The sequence below is a fragment of the Nycticebus coucang genome, chromosome 12, assembly GCF_027406575.1.
Source record: "Nycticebus coucang isolate mNycCou1 chromosome 12, mNycCou1.pri, whole genome shotgun sequence".
In the NCBI taxonomy this organism is placed as follows: Eukaryota; Metazoa; Chordata; class Mammalia; order Primates; family Lorisidae; genus Nycticebus; species Nycticebus coucang.
The window spans coordinates 68,977,214-68,997,907 of record NC_069791.1 but is presented as its reverse complement, the minus strand read 5'-3'; the positions used below and the strand labels follow the sequence as shown (position 1 = coordinate 68,997,907).

Below are 20,694 nucleotides of genomic sequence, written 5' to 3'. Positions count from 1 at the left end.
TGAGGAGTTTTCCATGCAGGTTATAAAACAGTATCTATCTATCTATCTATCTATCTATCTCAGAACAAATAGCCAAGGGAAGTTGTCCTCCACTTAATGCTTGCGATGTTTTGTTTGAGACAGAGTTTCATTTTGTCTCCCTCAGTAGAGTGCCATGACATCATAGCTCACAGCACACTCTTGGGCTCAAGTGATTCTCTTGCCTCAGCATCCCAAGTAGCTGGGATTACAGGCACCTGCCATAATGCCTGGCTATTTTTAGAGATGAGGTCTTGCTCTGCTTCAGGCTGGTCTCGAACCTGTGAGCTCAGGCAATCCACCTGCCTCGGCCACCCAGAGTGCTGGGATTACAGGCGTTAGCCACCACACCTGGCCCTGCTTGTAATGTTTCATGTCAAGCCTGACAAATGATCACTTTTGTACCAGAGATATAACAAAGTGTGAAAGATCAGAGCTATTATATGAACCTATGAACATCTATCCAAGTAGAAACATAGGACTTAAAAAAAAAAAAATCAAGAAGAAGTAAATTTTTCTAATTGGAAATTTAGACTTTAGTGTGGACCAGGAAGAATTCGCTCCCTTGGATTTCTGCCTCAGTGTACTCTGACAATGCCTCCAGGAACATGATTTATATACCCCATAAAAATTTCAAACATGGACTGATCATGAGGCCATTACCGTATTTATACTTGGGTAATGTCCACTATTTAATTTCTGTTTATCAGGCAGCGCCTATAGCTCAGTCAGCAAGGGCGCCAGCCACATACACCTAGGGTGGCAGGTTTGAACCTGGCCCAGGTCTGCTAAGCAACAATGACAACTGCAACCAAAAAAACAGCTGGGCACTGTGGCGGGCACCTGTAGTCCCAGCTGCTTGGGAGGCTGAGGCAAGACAATCGCTTAAGCCCAAGAGTTTGAGGTTGCTGTGAGCTGTGATGCCACCGCACTCTACCCAGGGCAACAGCTTGAGACTCTGGATAATGTAGTGATCAGGAACCATCCTTTTAAAAATTATAGTCTTGGCTGGGTGGCGCCTGTGGCTCAGTGAGCAGGGCGCTGGCCCCATATACCGAGGGTGGCGGGTTCAAACCCAGCCCCGGCCAAACTGCAGCAAAAAAATAGCCGGGCGTTGTGGCGGGCGCCTGTAGTCCCAGCTACTTGGGAGGCTAAGGCAGGAGAATCGCCTAAGCCCAGGAGTTGGAAGTTGCTGTGAGCTGTGTGACGCCACGGCACTCTACCGAGGGCAATAAAGTGAAACTCTGTCTCTACAAAAAAAAAAAAAAAAATTATAGTCTTGGGGTGATGCCTGTGGCTCAGTGGGTAGGGTGCCGGCCCCATATACCAAGGGTGGAGGGTTCAAGCCCAGCCCTGGCCAAATTGCAACAACAACAACAAAAAAATAGCCAGGCACTGTGGCGGGCACCTATAGTCCCAGCTACTTGGGAGGCTGAGGCAAAAGAATCGCCTAAGCCCAGGAGTTGGAGGTTGCTGTGAGCTATGTGACGCCACAGCACTCTACAGAGGGTGATAAAGTGAGATTCTGTCTCTATTTAAAAAAAAAAAATGAGGATAGAAATTATAGTCTTGGCTCAAATCTAAGCTTCATGGCTCACCAGTCTTAAGTAAGTAATAAACCCTAAGGCTTAGTTTCCATATCTTTAAAATGAGAATAAACAGTATCTACACTTCATGGGGTACTATCAAAACTAAGGACATTCATGATGCTCTCAATAGTACATGGCACATCTAAGTGATTATTAAAAATTCAATAAATTGGTACTTGATTTAGGCTAGTCTTATTCTGGGCACCGGATGATATGAGAGTAATCAAAGCAGATAAGTCTTAACTTTAAAATACAATTTTAAGACCCTAAATTAGAGCTAGGTTCCCGGCAGGGGCTAACAGAGTTCTAAGAACTCAGAAAACAACAGCAATCTCTAAACATCTGTTAGATGCAACAACATACCTGCTCGGCGTGCTGTGCCAGGTTATGGCTGGTTACCTGCAGGTCACTGCCCAAGCCTTCTCTGAATGCTGCCTGACCAGTCTTTGAGTACAAAGACAGGCTAGCAGACACACCTCATCACCATCCACACCACTCCACACCACCACCCCCCTACCTCTGTGTAGAACACCTTATGCTCCACCACGTTAAGATCCATTGTGAAGAGCCTGGGCTGTAACGTGGTACAGAATGTGTTCCCTTCCATCAGACCAATCTGAGCGTTGGCGGGCTGGTGTCGGAGCAGGTGCTTCTTAGGTGGGACCATATCCTGGAGAACCTGAGAAAGAAAAGGAAGAGGCCTTGTTAACCAACTGTCGCTTAAAAAGCAAATACCTCTAGTTAACAATATCCCCAACAATGGTCAATTTGAAAACTATAAATAAAATAGTTATTACTGATGTCCTCTAATTAGGAAAGGGCAGATATGTTTCATATGCTAAAACTGGGTCATGGATAGGCACATTAGATATGCGTAGTTCCTAAGGCTCCAGAGAAACCTCTCTTAAAAACAAACAAAAAACAAATAAAAACAAAACAAGAACAAAACCACTAGATTGTGCTATATAGACTCAGGAAACCAGCCTTCTACTCTCTTGACACTAACAACTATTGAGATAACCATAACATAAACACATTGTTATTTGCATATCTGAGGTAAGGAAGAGCACACCCCACACAGTTGGCTCCCCATATCTGATAGCTCCGAATTCACGGATTCAACCAACCAAGGATGGAAAAGATTGGCGAAAAAAAAAATAAGAAATAATAATCCAACAATAAAAACATAAACAATATAGTATAATAACTATAGTATTTATATAGCGTTTACAATGTATTGGTATTATAAGTAATCTAGAGATGATTTAAAGTATACAGGAAGGACATTCATAGTTTATATGGCAGATACTTCACCATTTATTTAAGAGATTTGAACATCGTAGAATTTTGGGATCCATGATGGGTCCTAGAACCCATCCCCCTTGGACACTCAGACACAATTGTACTAGAGACATGGATGCGAAATTATAAACTAAGTATCATCTAAACTCAAATTTGGGGGGGAAAAGTCTCAAAAATTTTGTTCAAATTATCCTTGCTCTGGTGACAGAAATCTCACCTCTTTATGGGGCTCCATTATCACTGTCACGCTTTTCCCAGTGACCTGGGCCAACACCTGCAATGAATGCATAGCCTGTTTTCTCACAGTGGAGTTAGGAGAGGTGACTTCTCGAACCAAATCATGTGTCACATGGTGAAAAGACTTTTCCTGAGCTGCCACAATCTCTTCGGCTCTCTCTTCATCTTTTAAAGGCGTCGCACACCTCATTAGAAGCTGTTCCAGGGTGGTCTTTGCCATGGCAACTGCCCCGTTGGAAACCTGTGGACCAGGCACACCTTAGAACAAAAGCAGGGCACAATGCCTCCCACTGCAGCTGTCTCCTACACACCCGCCTGCCATAAACTCTGTCACTGAGAGATCCACACCCCTTACAGCAGCTGCTTTGTTAAGACTATTTGACAGCAACCACTGGGTACTTCAGTACCTAAATCACCTTCTGTAGGTAGGTAATTCCTATTTAAGAAAAGAAAACATGGATCTAGATGGAACCTTGCAATTACCACATAAGCTGGCAACACCATGTTCTACTGATCTGCATATAGGTTCATAAAGAACACAATTTCTATGAAACTTCTGCAAAACATGAGAAGTGGTATTACCTGTATAATGGTAAGTACTCTGGCCTGTGAATGTTATCAAGGCAAATGGAAACTCAGAGAAAACCTATGGGAGTTGTGAGGAATCCTTTTAATAAAGATGTTATAGTGAAATCTGCTGCTTTGAGAGCACATCTGCAGAACTGTCTCATACTAACTATTCTACAGAAATTAGCTTCTTGAAAACCGCATGGTTAGGTGTGGGGCGCCCATTACCTACCTCTCCTGTTAAGTCCATCATGACAAAGAGAAGTGCTTTGAGGAACGTCTGCTGGTTCTGGAGAACCCAAGTGAGAGGTAGCCTCTCCATGAGAAACTTAATGGATACGACACCCCCCAGCTTTGCATACCACGCCTGCTCATAACAACATGCACATAAACGCTCCACGATGTATGAAAACAGGGGCAGCTGGCATGCCTAAAGAGAAAAATGAACAAACCCTAATGCGTTACTGCAATTCTTAAACCACCAGTTTTGAGAACCAACACCTCTCACATCAGGAGACACTCTTCGATCTTTCCTTACCCTCTCCTTTGAGCCCAGGATGATGCTTGCAACATCGAATATCACAGCTAAGGCCACCTCCCCAATTTTGCAAAGTTCCTTTTCTTCGTATGCCATACAAATAGCTATCGCATCAATAAGAACCAAGGGATCCATTCCTTTTGACCCATTTTCTTCACTGTGAAACATGGCTGTGCTGGGCTGGCTGCCCACCTGATAGCAAGGGAGCAAGAAAGGACCTAAGAGAGGGCATATGAGAAACAGAGATCACTTATGGGAACTTTCATGCTCCCTTAAATTGCAAAACTACCTCATTCTTTCTTTGAGGTTAGGAAGTCAATAAAAGCCAGCACTGAAACTTTAAACCAACTTCTGTTAAACTGTAGTTATTTATAACTCAGTGGTCCTGGTGGCACCCGTGGCTCAAGGAGTAGGGCACTGGCCCCATATACCAGAGGCGAGGGTTCAAACTGGACCCCGGCCAAAAAAAACTACAAAAAAGAAAAAGAGAAAAAAATATATATATGTATATAACTAAGTGGTCTGACTACCACTATGGCTATTTTCTAAATATTTTTCATGATACAGTGTACTGCTTCCAAATTTTGTCAATCACAACTCAAAAATGTATTAATTTAAAATGAGAACCACAGGGCAGCAGCCCGTGGCCCAGTGAGTAGGGTGCCAGCCCCATATACTGAGAATGGCAGGTTTGAACCAGCCTCAGCCAAACTGCAACAAAAAACAGCTGGGCATTGTGGCAGGTGCCTGTAATCCCAGCTATTTGGGAGGCTGAGGCAAAAGAATTGCCTAAGCCCAAGAACTAGAGGCTGCTGTGAGCTATGATGCCACAGCACTTTACCAAGGGCAACAAAGTGAGACTCTGTATCTTAAAAAAAAAAAAAAAAAAATGAGAACCACAAACCAGTATCTTTTTAAAAAATCATTAGAGGGCCGGGGCAAGGTAGCTCACGCCTGTAATCCTAGCACTTTGCAGCAGATTGCCTGAGCTCACAGGTTTGAGACTAGCTGGAGCCAGAGCAAGACCACGTCTCTAAAAATAGCTAGGCATTGTGGCAGGTGCCTATAGTCCCAGCTACTTGGGAAGCTGAGGCAAGAGAATTGCTTACGCCCAAGAGTTTGAGATTGCTGTGAACTGTGATGCACTCTACCAAGTGTGACATACTGAGACTCTGTCTCAAAAAAAAAAAATCATTAGATAGGCCAAGGTTATGCTCTGAGCATTCCTGACATACAAATAATAATAAAAAACAACAACACTCAACTATCACAGAGAATAGTCAGCCACAGCAACTATCAATTAATGCCACAGAGGAACCAGCCCTAGGCAAGACGGGAGTCAGAGGACATTAGGACAATGTTAATACAAAAGAAACACTGAGAAACAACTGAAGTGCTAAAATGTATAGTGTCAACTGTTCAAGACAAGAGGAGGTAAAAGGGGGAAAGGTCCATGTGTTCTGCTTGTTGATCTCAAGGTGAGGAGCTCTGAGGACACAAATTGGAGGTGAGCTACTCCAGTGTGGTCTACAGTCTGGGAGGAGATGCCAAAACTGAGGGTAAGTTTCCAGAAACTCACACAGCAACTGGCAGTGTCATGCCATGTCAAAGGTACCATTTGCAATGGATTGTAAATAAAAATGAACACAATTGTGCCTTCAATACCAAGAGTGTGACAACCACTAAGCAGAAGTGAGTAACTGATCCAGCCAGGAGAAATGGCCTGGGTGACTAACTCGGGAGCAAAAATAAACACTCTAAGGGAGAAGATAAGGAGCTGGCTACAGAGTAGAAAGCAGGTGATGGAGCAGCGAGGGAAAGACTGGCCTTGGAAAATACTGCCAGGCAGAAGAACAGCAGCAAGAGCATAACCCACAAGCTGTTTCCGTGTGGCATGTCCGAAAGTACTTGTATATAAAGAACATAAAAGAACCAAATGATTAACTTGAGTATATTTTACAGACAAAACTCAAAAACTTTTAAGTTGATACATAGCACCCACCACTGAAATACCAATTACCTTAATCAATGTAGTAAGTGGAAAATTAAAAAACAAAAGCCAAACTCACCTTCTCTAAAACAACAAAAAGTCGTGACCAAGTTTTTGAAACACCCTAAGGAATTCAAACGTAAGCCTGGTATATTGGCTCACGCCTATAATCCTAGGCCGAGGCAGGAGGATTACTTGAGCTTAGGAGTTTCAGACCAATGTGAGCAAGAGGGTGACCCTGTTTCTACTAAAAATAGAAAAACTAGCCAGGCATTGCGGCAGGCACCGATAGTCCCTGGCTAGCTGGGAAACTGAGGCAAGATAACTTAAGCCCAGGAGTTTGAGGTTGAATGGACACCAGGGCGCTCTACCCAGTGTGTCAGAGCGAGACTCCATCTCAAAAAAAAAAAAAAAAAATCAAACATCTACTTCCTTTGTCCCAGCGGGTCCCCATACTCACCGCACTGCTGAGCAACAGCCACCATCGTATAGTGGCGGATCAAGCTAGCCACAAAGGGCAGGGCACTGGGCCGAAGGTCTTTAATGACAGCAGACATGAAGGCTCCTGTCAGGGCCTGTTCAAATGTCTTCCGGGCTGGAGTGTCTTGTGCTTTGTAGCGATGTGATATGATGACATTGGGTATGGTCTTTTCTGTAAAGCTGAAAGACAAATCCAGCATCATAACACCAAACTCCTGAGCTGTTGACCGTGACTATTTTTTTTTTGTCGACACAGTCTCACTTTACCGCCCTCGGCAGAGAGTAATGACTGACGTCACAGGACTCCAGCTCTTGGGCTTCCGCGATTCTCCTGCCTCAGCCTCCCGAGCAGCTGGGACTACAGGCACCCACCACAATGCCTGGCTATTTTTTTGTTGCAGTTCGGCCGGGGCTGGGTTTGAACCCGCCACCCTCAGTATATGGGGCCGGTGCCCTACTCACTGAGCCACGGGCGCCACTCGTGACTTATTTTTTACTTTTAACCTGTCCACTTCCCTCTTATTTAGATAGGCCTAAAGAAGTCAATTTCTCTGCTTCAATGTCAACAATAGTTGGAATCAAATGTGAATTTCATTCTGAACATTTACAGCCAGTAAAGCAAGAGACATCAAATACATTCTATCTAATATAAGCATAGTCAATAAATCAGAACACTGAGAAGGCTGGGAGGGTCTCTCTACCCCTAATTCTTGAAGTGAGGTCCACCCGATCACAGAGTGAAATGACCAACATACTTGGGGTGTGCGAGCAGCTGGTAGAGTGCGTGCTTGTTGTCCTCCAGACTCATCATAGCCACCAGGAAGCACCTAATAACCTCCCATGCCTGTCTCCGGTAGTATGGCTCTGTGTTGGCGCTTTTCAGACAGTCCAGAGCAGTCTCAATGGCCTGCAAAGGAACACGGAAAATGCAGCTTGCACTAAAACTAAATGATTTTGAAAAGCTTTCACTGAAAGCATTTGCAGCACCCACTAGACTCTCTCTTTTTTCTTTTTTAAGAGACAGAGTCTCACTCTGTCACCCTTGGTAGAGTGCAGTACCATCATAGCTCACAGCAACCTCCAACTCCTGGGCTTAGGCAATTCTCTTGCCTCAGCCTCCCGAGTAGCTGGGACCACAGGCACCTGCCACAATACCCAGCTGTTTTTTGTTGCAATTTGGCCGGGGCCAGGTTCGAACCGCCACCCTCAGTATATGGGGCCAGCGCCCTACGCACTGAGCCACAGGCGCCACCCAAGACTCTTAGTGCATATTTTCGTTTGAGAAAGCACAGTGGGCCAATACAACCTAACAGGTAATTCACCAAATGACAGTTCCAGAAAAGGCAATAAAAGTACTGTGATATAAAAGAATTAACACAGTTCAAATTAAAAGGTAAGATGAAGTTTAATAATGTTCTTTTTTCTTTTTGAGACAGAGTCTCACTATTTCACTCTTGGTAGAGTGCTGTGGCATCACAGCTCACAGCAACCTCCAACTTTTGGGCTTAAATGATTCTCTTGCCTCAGCCTCCCAAGTAGCTGGGACTACAGGCACCTGCTACAACACCCAGCTATTTTTTTGCAGTTGTCACTGTTGTTTAGCTGGCCCCAGCCAGGTTCAAACTCGCCAACCTTGGTGTATGTGGCTGGCGCCCTACCCACTGAGCTATGGGTGCTAACCTAATTTTTTTTTATTGAGACATGGCCCCACTCTGTTGCCCATGTTAGAGTGCCATGGCTATTCACAGGTGCAATCATAGATCACTGCAGCCTCCAGCTCCTAGCCTCAAGTGAGCCTCTTAAATATTCAGCCTTCTGAATATTTAAGACTACAGACATACACCACCACCCCTGACTAAATTTTTCCCACTGAGTCTTGCTATGTTGCCTAGGCTGGTCATGAACTACTGGACTCAAATGATTCTCAATCTCTTGGGTTGCTAGGATTCCAGGTGTAACCCACCATGCCCAGCTTCAATAATTTCATGTTTAAGGGGCAGCTCCTGTGGCTCAAGGAGTAGGGTGCTGGCCCCATATACCAGAGGTGGTGGGTTCAAACCCAGCCCTGGCAAAAAAAAAAAAAAAAAAATTTCATGTTTAAATAGTCAATAGGAAATTATAGAAATTAAGCAACCTCAGAAGGCCTGTTATGGTAGATTTGCTGGATTAAACTAGATTCTGTGTCCTAATGAACTTTCTGCAGAGCAAAGACTTTCCTGTGTCTAACTTCAAAACTAAAAGTTGGCTTTCTTAAGCTTTTACTAAATTCTCTCTTTAAAAGAGAAAAAAAGGTTTACATCAACTTTTTCAGAAAATCTGCATAGCTATACATACATATTCTGATTCTATTCACTTCCATTAGGTTGACTGAGAAGGGAGGCAAGGCACAACCACACACAGACAAAATCTGAAGCCTTTAAGATCTAAGACATTTACCCTTAATGACAATCACATTCATATAGATCAAAGAATTTTTGTTAAAGATTCAGCCAAGCATGGTGGCTCATTTCTGTAATCCCAGCACTCTGAGAAGCTAGGGTGAGAGGATTGCTTGAGACCAAGAGTTAGAGACCATCCTGAGTAATATAGAGACCCCCATCTCTAGAAAAAATAGAAAAATTAGCCAGGCATGGTGATGTGCACCTACACAGGAGGCTGAGGGGGGAAGATCACTTGAGTACAAGAATTTGAGGTTTCTGTGAGATAGGCTGACACACCACTGTACTTTAGCCCAGGGAAACTAAATAATTAAAGATTCACCCCGGGCCTGTACGAGAAACCAGAAGAGGGTGAAGACAGGGAGAGAGGCCCTGCCCTCCAGGCCCCACCAGGCTTCGGGACACATAGCACAGTCACGCAAATGTGAGAATGGCTTCTCACTATGTGAGTCCAGCTTAAGCATCTTAGTTTTTCTAAGCAACTGTCTCTGGTTTGGCCAGTAATGGTTAATTAAATCAGGTGGTATTGATCTTAAAAACTTTACTGTTAAGCATCAATGTAACCTATAAGGAAAATTACCTGCCCAAAAAAAATAAAGGCTTATTATAAAATGTCAAAAGCAGAACTGTTTTAACGTCAATTCACTGGCACTTGGCTCAGCCCTGAGACTCTCTCCCTTTCCAGCATACTCTTCAGTGACTTGACCACTCCTGCCCATAGGCCCTGCTTAGGAAGAAGGCATAGACATGGGGCACTGACCTTCACCTTTAAAACCTGAACTCTTCCATGCTTCAGCTGCTTTGGGGCAAAACTACTTCCAAAGAGTTTCTTTTTGGTTTTGTGTTTTTTGGCCTGGCACGTCTGTAATTCTAGCACTCTGGGAGAATGAGATATGTGGATCACCTGAGGTCATGAGTTCAAGACTAGCCTGAGCCACAGTAAGACCTCATCTCTAAAAATAGCCAGGCGTTATGGCGGGTACCTGTAGTCTCAGCTACTCAGGAGGCTGAAGCAAGAGAATTGCTTGAGCCCAAGAGTTTGAGGTTGCTGTGAGTTGTTACACAATGGTACTCAACCGAAGGTGACAAAGTGAAACTGTCTCAAAAAAAAGGTTTTTTGCTCTGCTCAGTCCACACAGATGTCCAAAAAATGTTACATGCCTTAGCTTTCACTACTAATACCAACCTTGCCACTAACATGGCTAAAGCAAATATAATTCTATCTCAAGGAAATTACCTAAGATGTGGGTGGGAAAGTGCTACAGGCATGAAGACGTTCATTGGAACAATTTTCAATGTAAAGACAGAGAATTTCAGCTGTCAGATTCTTTTAAGAGGAAAGTTTATTTGGGGACTGTTTTGATGAAGATTTGAGTTAGAAGCTGAGATTGCACCCTTCACCTCTCCCCCTCTGCCTCAGCCTAGAGGAGGCCATACTGCCCCATGGGGCAAGGGTGCAGAAGACAGGGAATAAGGACAGGCTCAAGGAAGTTGGGGGACAGGTGGAGATAACAGAAAACAACTCCAGAGTGACACTTACAAAATGGGTATGGCATCCTTCCTCCCAAATCTTTAGAACTCCCAAAAGTTCAGTTTAAAAAATATATATCACAGAACTCACTCATGGGTAAACTTACTAAACAGAGAAGTAAAAATGCCCAGTACTCAGGGAGGGCTCAGAGCAGTTCGAGGCCATACAATGCTGCTTGCGACCAAATTGGCAAGGAGCTGCGGGGCTGCTGAGCACCCAACTTATTTAAAGGCCAAGTCACTCACATGCAATTAAAAGGCTATCAGGATATACTTTTGACAATAACAAAAAAACTAATATGCAACTGCTAGATAATTGTCCTGAAAAGACATAGTAACAAGTGCTATGCTACATTGTAGAAAAGCAAATGTGACAACCTGACAACACTGACAAAAGACCAGGAGAGAGGAGTGGAGAGGAGAGATTGCTTTCAATCTGGACAAAGGGAGCAGAGCAAAAAACATAGTCTAGCAAAAAACACAGTTTATTTGTTCACTATTTATGCAATAAAATGGGAGTTTCTAAAGTACATGAGAGAGACCCAAGAGCTGTCAGCAGTGGGATGAGAGCCAGGAAGGAGAGAATATGAGCATGTTTGCATACAGATAGGGAGAAAACAAGGTGCAGTGTGACAAGGATTAGAGACAAGCAAGGAACCCAGTTGGGTTCTCAACCACACTTGACGTAAAGCCTGTTGGGCATTAAAAAACTAAGAGTTTAAGGCAAAATGGGCTGGTGTCACCTCTTAGTCATCAGGAAAGATGGAACTGCTCAAGGGTCCCAAACAGTTGGATCAATATCCCTCCCTGGCCCCCAGGTGTCCTGAAAGCCCCTCACCAATCACACTGATCACCAGATAAATTTTTCACTACTCCAAGAAATTCCCTCCCCAAAAATCATGTCTTATTAAGATACGTTCAACTAGAAATTAACTTTCTTAAAATGAATATACTATCTTCCCAGAGCTCCCGATACTTCCAAATTTACCTTCTCCATTGGAAGCTGAAGAGATGCTTTACAATCAGAAAACTCCACTGTAATACTTGGGCCTTGAACTTCCGTCACAACATAGTGCAGCTTCTGGGACTCCTTCAGCATCTTCCTGTTACTGCCACCAAATTTACCAAGCACACGATAGGCCACATGGGAGATGCTGTCAGCAGGATTGCGTAAAGTGCGCCACAAAGCCTAAAAGTCAGTAAGCTTTCATTAAAATCCTTTCAAGGTAAAAAATTCATATGGTTCACAAATAAAAATTCAAAAGCCATGAAACACTACAGTGTGACAATCCTTCCTGTCATCTCTGTCCCTTTCTTTGAAGAAACCAACGTTATTAGTCTTGCATATCCTTCCAAGGAAATTTTATGTCTGTACAAAATAAGTTCATGCATAAATATATATACTCATCCAAGCTCCTGCAATACAAATTATAAATACATAAGCACATTATAAATACATAAAGCTCAAAAGCAAGAAAATGAAACAATGTGTTGTCCAGGCACATCCTATACAATTCGAGGGAAGGAGCACAGAGGTAGATGCAATTTACTGACCAACTTCTAGTCCTGGGGTTATATCATGAACTCTCAGGTTTCTACTTCTATTTATTAGCCTCTGTATCTTATAAATTGATATATAAATTATCTTGGACACTTCAAGTCTTACATTAGAAAGAATAGCAAAGGGGGCACCTGAGTTACAGGACTACAGGGAATAAGTAAGTTAACATGTACCCTGCACCTAAGGAACATACACACTCAACTGTCTAAAAGAACTCTATTGTATTTCCCATATTCTTCACCTAAATTATCAGAAATCCTAGAAGTTACCATAGTTCACTACTTAAGTCTATTTTCTTAAATTACCTTCTATGCTAATATCAAGTCCTCATGTCTAACATTCAAACTTAACATAAAATCTTGGTACTTTTCTCTAAACCCAGCAAAATTCTAATTTCTCTTACATTCCTATAGTTCCAAACAAGCTTCTCCTCAGTAATTACTGAAAGGATGGAGTCTACGTCCTCTATCCTTACCCACACTTCACCAATCCTTACAAAGCCTCAGGACAGAGGACTTCTGCTGCACTCCCCCCAGGAGGGGGCGGCACTGAGAACAAGCACCTCCTCGTCTCTATACTCACACTTGGCCTGAGCTGCTGCCAGGAGAACAGACACTGTGCTGCTGCTCCTCTAGAGCAGGGGTCCTCAAACTACAGCCCGTGGGCCACATGTGGCAGTGTGATTGTATTTGTTCCTGTTTTGTTTTTTTTACTTCAAAATAAGGTATGTGCAGTGTGCATAGGAATTTGTTCATAGTTTTGTTTTTTTTTTAAACTATAGTCCAGCCCTCCAACGGTCTAAGGGACAGTGAACTGGTCCCCTGTTTAAAAAGTTTGAGGACCCCTGCTCTAGAGGGTTGGTGACTGTGGCCTTGACTTTCTCTCCCCTCCATCCTTCAGGTCCTCTATACCTCATGGGTAGAAGGAAGGCCCAAGAACACACCGCTGGCTCCTTCCACATCACATGCTGCTCAAACACACTGAGTCAGACTAGGGGCTGGTCTGCCTACTAGAACCAACAGGCTGCTCTAAAAGGCAGCATAGAAGGGAGAATAGACTCTGACACACACACACACACACACACACACACACACACACCCCCAACCATCTTCTTCCAGCCTAGATGAAGCCCAAGATCTAAACCTCAGGATGGACAAGAAAGTCTCCCAATCTTAACCCCAAGTCCACGTTGTGGTCTCCAATCTAGTTTCTCTAAAGATTCCTGTCCTCTAGGAGTTATTTAGCCTCCATCCTATAAAGCCACTATTTTAGCCCCTAATTTGGGTCAAATACACTATACTAAATGGGCAGATGAATAAAAAACAGAGAGCCCAACCCTCTGACATTTGCCAACCACATCACAAATCAGTAACAATAGCAAAACATGAAGGAAAAATCTAAGTGTAACATATGAACTTTAATGAATAAATGTGTAAGTGTCTTCAGAACTATCTCTCTTATTATCTGCTCCTTTTCCCTGGAAGTGGGATGGGATAGATGCCTCTTCCTTCCCTTTACATCCTGCATCCTTGTATTATGCAACTGAAGGTCTTTCATGAATAAAGAAAGGCTCTTGCTGGAAGCAACAGTGGCCATACAGTAACCTAACACCTGCCTTCACAAGACAACAACTTACTAAGAATTTAACACTTACCAAAGTTCTCTGAAAAACAGGCAGTACTACACAAGAAATATCCATTCACTATCTATAGTATTTCCTTATGTCTTTTAACACATCAGAAGATTCAGAAGTAAGCACAAAGTCACACCATCCCATCTTGCAGAAAGCCCATCCCAGAGTACAGAGAGCTCAGTGATGAGGGCTCCTCACTCCTCAAGAAAAAACTAGCCAAACCGCTGAGTAAAAACGAGATATGAAGCACCTGATGCCCCCTGCTGGTGGCACTTAAGTGAATGCAGACTCACCTGCATGAGCTCTGCTCGGACCGGCTGAATGTGGTCATACAGGAAGTCAGGCTGCAGGTTGTCCACACACAATTCCAGAGTCCTCAGGCCTTGGCTGACCAAGGTCTGAGAGCCATTGAGTGCAGACACCAAGGGATCCATCAACATGGGCAGATATGGCAAGAGAGAGCTCAGCCGCACAGGTACTGTGAGACACAACTCCACAAAGAGGTCCTTCATGTGCTGCTTATGCAGGCCACTCTGTAACATGTTCAGCCCTGGAAATAGGTTTGAACAACAGAGAAGGAAGTTGTTTTCTAGACACATGCCAATGTTAACTGTACAAAATAACTGATCCGGCTCGGCGCTCATAGCTCAGTTCTTAGGGCGCTGGCCACATACACTGAAGCTGGCAGGTTTGAACTCAGCCCAGGCCTGCTAAACAATGACAACTGCAACAAAAAAAATAGCCCAGAGTTGTGGCAGACGCCTGTAGTCCCAGCTACTTGGAAGGCTGAGGCAAAAGAATCGCTTAAGCCCAAGAGTTTGAGGTTGCTGTGATGCTATGAGCTGTGACACCATGGCACTCTACTGAGGGAGACATAGTGACACTCTGTCTCAAAAAAAAAAAAATACTGATCTGCCTTTTATTATAAACATGAACAAGATAATAGGAAGACTTTTTATGGCCTATGGAAGATAATTATGGTATAATAATATACCCTATTAAACTGGTTCTCTGTGTCCATGATCTCTTTTGTAATGGCAACAACATTACTGTATGTTAATTATTAAAAATGATCATTTAAGTTATCATTATAATATTATATACTTACAACACTTTATAAAAAATCATGTTATACCAGGGGCCACACGAGGCGGTGTGATTGTATTTGTTCCCATTTTGTTTTTTTACTTCAAAATAAGATATGTGCATTGTGCATAGGAATTTGGTCATAGTTTAGTCCGGCCCTCCAACAGTCTGAGGGACAGTGAACTGGCCCCCTGTTTAAAAAGTTTGAGGACCTCTATAGCAAGCCCAACCTAATGACCCACACTTCAAAATAATGCTTTCACAGCTCAGTGCCTGTAGCACAGTGGTTATGGTGCCAGCCACATATACCAAGGGTGGCAGGTTCAAATCCAACCCAGGCCAGCTAAACAATAATGACTCTTTCAATCTAGGGTCCCCTGATCTAACTAAATCACTAGACACCACTTTGTTTACCAAACATTATGAAAATCAGGTTTGAACCTGGCCAGGGCCTGCTAAGCAAAAAAAAAAAAACCAAAAACCAAACATTATAAAAATGTAACCAAGTCCCAACCAGATAAAGCCTTCTAAATCCCATTCAGGCCTGAGTAGGGAGGGAAGAGCCCATACTCAAATAGGACTCCCTTCAAAGCTCTACTGCCTTTGAAGAAGGGAGGCACATACACATAACACACGTCCTACCCACCCCCAACCATGACCTTCATGTCGTACAAAGGATGAACTCCAGCAACCAAGGGCGGCCAGACACATGCACACTCACAAGATTAAACGGCAACCAGTCATTGCTCTGACCTTGCAGGAGGTTTGGGAGGAGAGGCAGAAATTCCTGATACAGGAGATCATGGCTACCTCCACCGATAGACCGGAATAGCGCCCGGAGCAGCAGGAAGTAGTTGTAGGGCTCCTTGGCAGTCTGTGCAAGCTCCATCGAGCTGTTCACAATCTTGTGCAGGTGAGGCTGCAGGGTGGAAAAAAAGCAGATTAGGGGGCCTCTGAACGTGGAGAGTCTCTCTACACCCTCCAGACTAAAGTTGAAGCATTAATGCAATACAAAAGCAATGAAAGGCAATTCTGGTAAGTTTATTCCAACAGAAAAATAAAAATAAAACAAGAACTTTCCAACCTTTATTTGACTCAAATTAATTTCTCTTAAAGTACATGCTAGGTTTCCACCAGTGTGGCTGTGCAAGGAGCATTTGTTCTTACTCAAGCGTTATGTGATGTGGTACTCATGGGCATGTCTGTGGTTCCTGTGGGTAGGGTCACTCCTTTATAGCACTGCATGAATGATATATTTATTTCATAGAATATATACTATTCTTTTGATTAAAAAGTTCTATGAAATTTGTTCCTGGAATATTTTTCTTGAGCAGCATTCTAATATTAGGTTTGTCCTGTTAGGTTTTCCTTTGGGTTTTTTGTTGTTCTGTAAATGGCATCTAAAGTTGGTAAAAACTGAATTATTTAAAGGTACTGAATTATGTGAACACAAATTATGATTAAATATTTTTTACCTTAAAAAACTTAATTTTCTTTTTCTAAGACAAGTATCTCACTCTATTGCCCGGCCTAGAGTATCACAGCTCACACCAAATTTCAGTTTCTTGGGCTAAAGCGATCCTCTTGCCTCAGCCTCCATAATAGCTGGGACTATAGGAGTCTGCCATCACTATACCTGCCTGGTTTTTCTATTGGTAGAGACCAGGTCTCACTCAGGCTGGTCTCAAACTTGTGAGCTCAAGCAATCCACCCACCTTGGCCTCCCAGAGTGCTAGGATTACAGGTGTGAGCCACTTCACCTAGCCATCTTTCTCTTTTATATTGATACAAAAATAATATTAAGATTGTTAATAATGAATTAGTAAATAACTGCAAAAAAAAAAAAGGAAAAAAGTGTCATATACTGATACTCTGTAACACCATCTGTACCTTTACTCCATAAAGAATAGATCTTATTTACATCTTTAAATTTTCCCCCATGGGAAAATATCTCTTTAGACACAAATGGTGATAATACTCAACTTTCTGTAAGAACTAAAATATTTTGCCAATAGTGGAACTGCATTTTTATGAGGTTTTTATTTTGCCATCTGCAGCTTTTAGTGAGTGATGTAACTACAGATAGGTTTTAGTCACTTGCTAGAATAAATTACTGGTGAGATTCAGTCTTATATAGGATTAGTCATCTAAAAAATTCGTAATGAGACAGCTTCTCTAAGATGATTTTAATAAAGGAACACAAACTGATGACAATCCTCGATTTTAAAGGGAGAAATATAAACAAAGAGTCCTGAAATGTGCTGCTTACATACTGCTACAAAAGTGTGAACAAAGACACAAAACCCGAGGAAAGACTGATACGATCAGAACTGTTGCCTAGTAAGCTGTTTCTCAATGGATTTGAGAGGTACATTCTCAAGAAATTTTTTCCTTATAGAATGTTCCTTTGCCATCACTTGAGAATAACATGCTCATATTTTACTTCTATAATACAGAAAAAGAAACTGAGTTTAAAAAAGCAATACTAGTAACACCACCCTTGCTTACCAGAAGAGTTCTAAATTATTCATTTCAAGACTTCAGTTAAAAAAAATTAAGCTCTGCCTAGAAATAAATGAAATGTTTTTCACAGTTGGCCCTTATTTGTTGCAAATATTTATTAATTCAAAGAGCAGATATAAAGAGTAAATATGGTTTCTGTCAGGTTTGTTTTTATTTGAAACAACAAAATCCCTGAATGTTAAGTAGTACTTAGAAATAAGTGAACTTAACCTTGAGCATTTGTTCATTTTCAGCTGCAAAGAGGGAGACAGAGCCAAAGACCAACTTAAACAACTTGAGGTACAGGTTGGAGAGCTCCACATTGGAACCCATTTCTGGCAGGCGATCCAGGAGATACTCCACCAGGATTGTAGCAAACAGAGCAGAGGTAGTAGGATTTGCCAAGAAGGAATTGGCAACAATCTATCAAAACAAGAAATGTAAGTGACAAAAATAATCCCTTCCCCCAAAACAGTTTTAAGACAAAGTAATGAGCTACCCCCAAACAAAACAGAACCTTTTTCAGACACTTCAAGAATTTAATTACCTACCAAAGGAAAAATATGGATTTGCTGAGCACTGAGGAGAGAACAGTTTGCTTCAAGTACTTAATCTCTTATTTCACCCTCACCATAAATACCCCTGGCTACATTTAATACATATTTAGTTTCTATCAATGAAGGGAACTAGTCCAAAGCCTCTGGATCTTTTGAAACATTTCTTTTTCAAACACCATAACTTATTATTTCTCTAAATTTTACTCTGCAAGCACACCCTTGAGTGCATTATTCTTAAAATCCTTAAATTAAATGAAACACAAAATATTCAACACAGAAGAAAAAATTACAAAGTTAATGCTAAAAGAATGTTAAAAAGGAGTTTTATACCTGAAGAGCATAATTTTTTGAAATTCTTTCCACCATATAAGGGACTGTAGTCTGAAAGATTTCTTTAAATGTTAATGGATTCATCATTGTGAACACACCAGCAAAGTGTTCCAATACCTCCTTCTCTTCCTTCATTCTAACAGTTTGGCAGTTTGCTACACGAATATATGTTTGTCCATTTCCTGCTATCTGGACCTAGTATAAGAAAAAAAGCTCAGATATTAAAACTGAACTTCTTTGAATATATTCTATTACATAATCATATTAGTTGCAAACTTAAAATAGGGTACTTAAAGTAGATAACTGCCTCCTCTCCTGCAAAATCATTTCAATTCTCTTTCCTCATTATTTAATTTATTTATTTATTCATTTTCTCTTTGAGACAGAGTGTCAAGCTATCACCCTGGGTATGGTGCTGTGGCATCACAGCTCACAGCAACCTCAAACTCTTGGGCTCAAGCAATCCTCTTGCCTCAGTTTTTCTATTTTTAGTAGGGGGGGGTGTCTCGCTTTTGCTCAGGATGGTCTGGAACTTGTGAGCTCAAGCAATCCACCCACCTCAGCCTCTCTGAGTGCTAAGATTATAGGCGGGAGCTACCACACCAGCACCACACCTTAATTTCTTTTAAAAACACTTTAGGTGTTTGGACCAGGAAAAAAACAGCAATCTTTTTTATTTTTTTTAGATAGTTTCACTCTGTCAGTCACCCAGGGTAGATGCAGTAGAGTTGCTTACAGCAACCTCCAACTCTTGAGCTGGAGTGATCCTCTTGCCTCAGCCTTCCTAAAGAGCTGGGACTATAGGTGTGTGCCACCACGCCCAACTAGTTTTTTTCTTTTATTTATGTATTTATGTTTTTAGTAGAAACAGGGTCTCACTCTAGCTCAGGCTGGTCTTGAACTCCTTGAAGCTGAAGCAATCCACCCAGCTCGGCCTCCCAAAGTGCTAGGATTATAGACATGAGCCACTGCACCCAGCCTAGTAAACTTGATTTATTTTTCTCTTGCACTCCATTTATACCATCTGCCCCACAAAATGCACACATTCAGACTTTTATAAATGAGAGTTCTCACCATAAGTGCAATGCTAAGTTGCAGAACAAAAGCAAACCTGGGTATACAAACAGCAGACCATCCAAATAATAACAGATTTCTCAAGGCCAATTCCATTACTAACATCTCTAATTCTAAGGGTATTTTCCAAATGCCAACAGGCTGGCTTGAGGGAACTTTCTTACCTGATAAATATCTAAAGCTTGCATTGCATATTTCACAAGCTTTATGTAAATCTGTGTCTCTTTGGGCTGTAATTGCTTGTTGGGAATGAACTGAGCTTCTGGAAAAGAGATAGCATGTTAAGTCAACTTGAATAACTTTATTAAAAATATCTCATTGATATAAATAATTCAAGAGCAGAATTACCACCAGGTGCTTTACAGGATGTTATGCCCCACGTGATTGTCTTGACACCACAGACCAAGGTCTTCACCAAACTTCGGCAATCTGTGACCTGGAATGTCTGTTTGTCTTCCTTATCCTTTTCTCCCTGCTTCTCAAAGGGAGGCACAGGGGCTGGGGTCACAGGGGTAGCTGGGGTGGGAGGTGGGGGTGGCGGTGGAGGTGGAGCAGGAGTGGGGGCTGGGGAGGGGGCAGGGCCTGGAGCTGCAGGGGCAGTGGGCACCCCGGGCAGGGCTGCATCCACAGCTCCAAGTTCGGACTGAGGTTTGCACTTCTTGAAGATGGCAGAGAGCTGGTAACGAGCAATGGTGTGGAATTTGAGAACAAAAACCTAATGGGCAGAGAAATTGAGGGGAAAGACAAAAATCATTCTTCTTCAACATGCCTAACATCCTTTTGGATGACAGAAAAATAAGTTGTCACTGAAACCACCTGTTGAAGTCATTTTGCTTATTCTCCTATTAAGAGAGGAGAAAGGCTGGTGATTTCTAAGCAGCACCTTTGTGCCAGGTATGAAGGAAAAGAAATGTTCTGTTTTTTCTCCAGTTATAATCTCTATTTTACATGTTGGAGATTCTGACTCAGGAAAGCTGAGCAACTGGCGTGACAAACAGGGCCAGGATTTTACCCCACACTTCAGTACTCATGCCTCAGGCCCACACCATCACCCATTGGCCTCAGGAATTACATTGTATCCCTCACCTAGGCACTTATGTGGGTATATCCCCAGAGATGTGCACAGTTAATGTGGCCCCCAGAAAATAATTCTTACACTTGCCAGAAAGTGTGCTAAGAGATTCCATGCATTATTTAACTTTCATAGCAGATACTCTTAAGGTTAGAAGATGAACACAGTGGCACAGAGAGAGAAGATAAGA

General features: G+C 42.4%; 1 protein-coding gene across 8 annotated transcripts in view; it reads right to left on the bottom strand.

The window, feature by feature from the left end:
- TRRAP (transformation/transcription domain associated protein) overlaps positions 1 to 20,694 on the bottom strand; it is a 124,622-nt gene that overhangs the window by 75,365 nt on the left and 28,563 nt on the right. For 7 of the 8 annotated variants that reach the window (XM_053554838.1, XM_053554841.1, XM_053554840.1 and 4 more), the window contains exons 15-27: positions 19,781 to 20,147; positions 19,597 to 19,694; positions 18,359 to 18,553; positions 17,703 to 17,894; positions 15,723 to 15,888; positions 14,177 to 14,433; positions 11,678 to 11,878; positions 7,477 to 7,628; positions 6,702 to 6,901; positions 4,252 to 4,469; positions 3,946 to 4,143; positions 3,127 to 3,387; positions 2,125 to 2,286 (exon numbers count right to left, since the gene is read on the bottom strand). In XM_053554838.1, coding sequence (XP_053410813.1) covers positions 2,125 to 2,286; positions 3,127 to 3,387; positions 3,946 to 4,143; positions 4,252 to 4,469; positions 6,702 to 6,901; positions 7,477 to 7,628; positions 11,678 to 11,878; positions 14,177 to 14,433; positions 15,723 to 15,888; positions 17,703 to 17,894; positions 18,359 to 18,553; positions 19,597 to 19,694; positions 19,781 to 20,147 — 2,667 coding nt within the window. The remainder of the gene's footprint in view (positions 1 to 2,124; positions 2,287 to 3,126; positions 3,388 to 3,945; positions 4,144 to 4,251; positions 4,470 to 6,701; positions 6,902 to 7,476; positions 7,629 to 11,677; positions 11,879 to 14,176; positions 14,434 to 15,722; positions 15,889 to 17,702; positions 17,895 to 18,358; positions 18,554 to 19,596; positions 19,695 to 19,780; positions 20,148 to 20,694) is intronic. The other variant, XM_053554839.1, reaches the window with a different exon arrangement.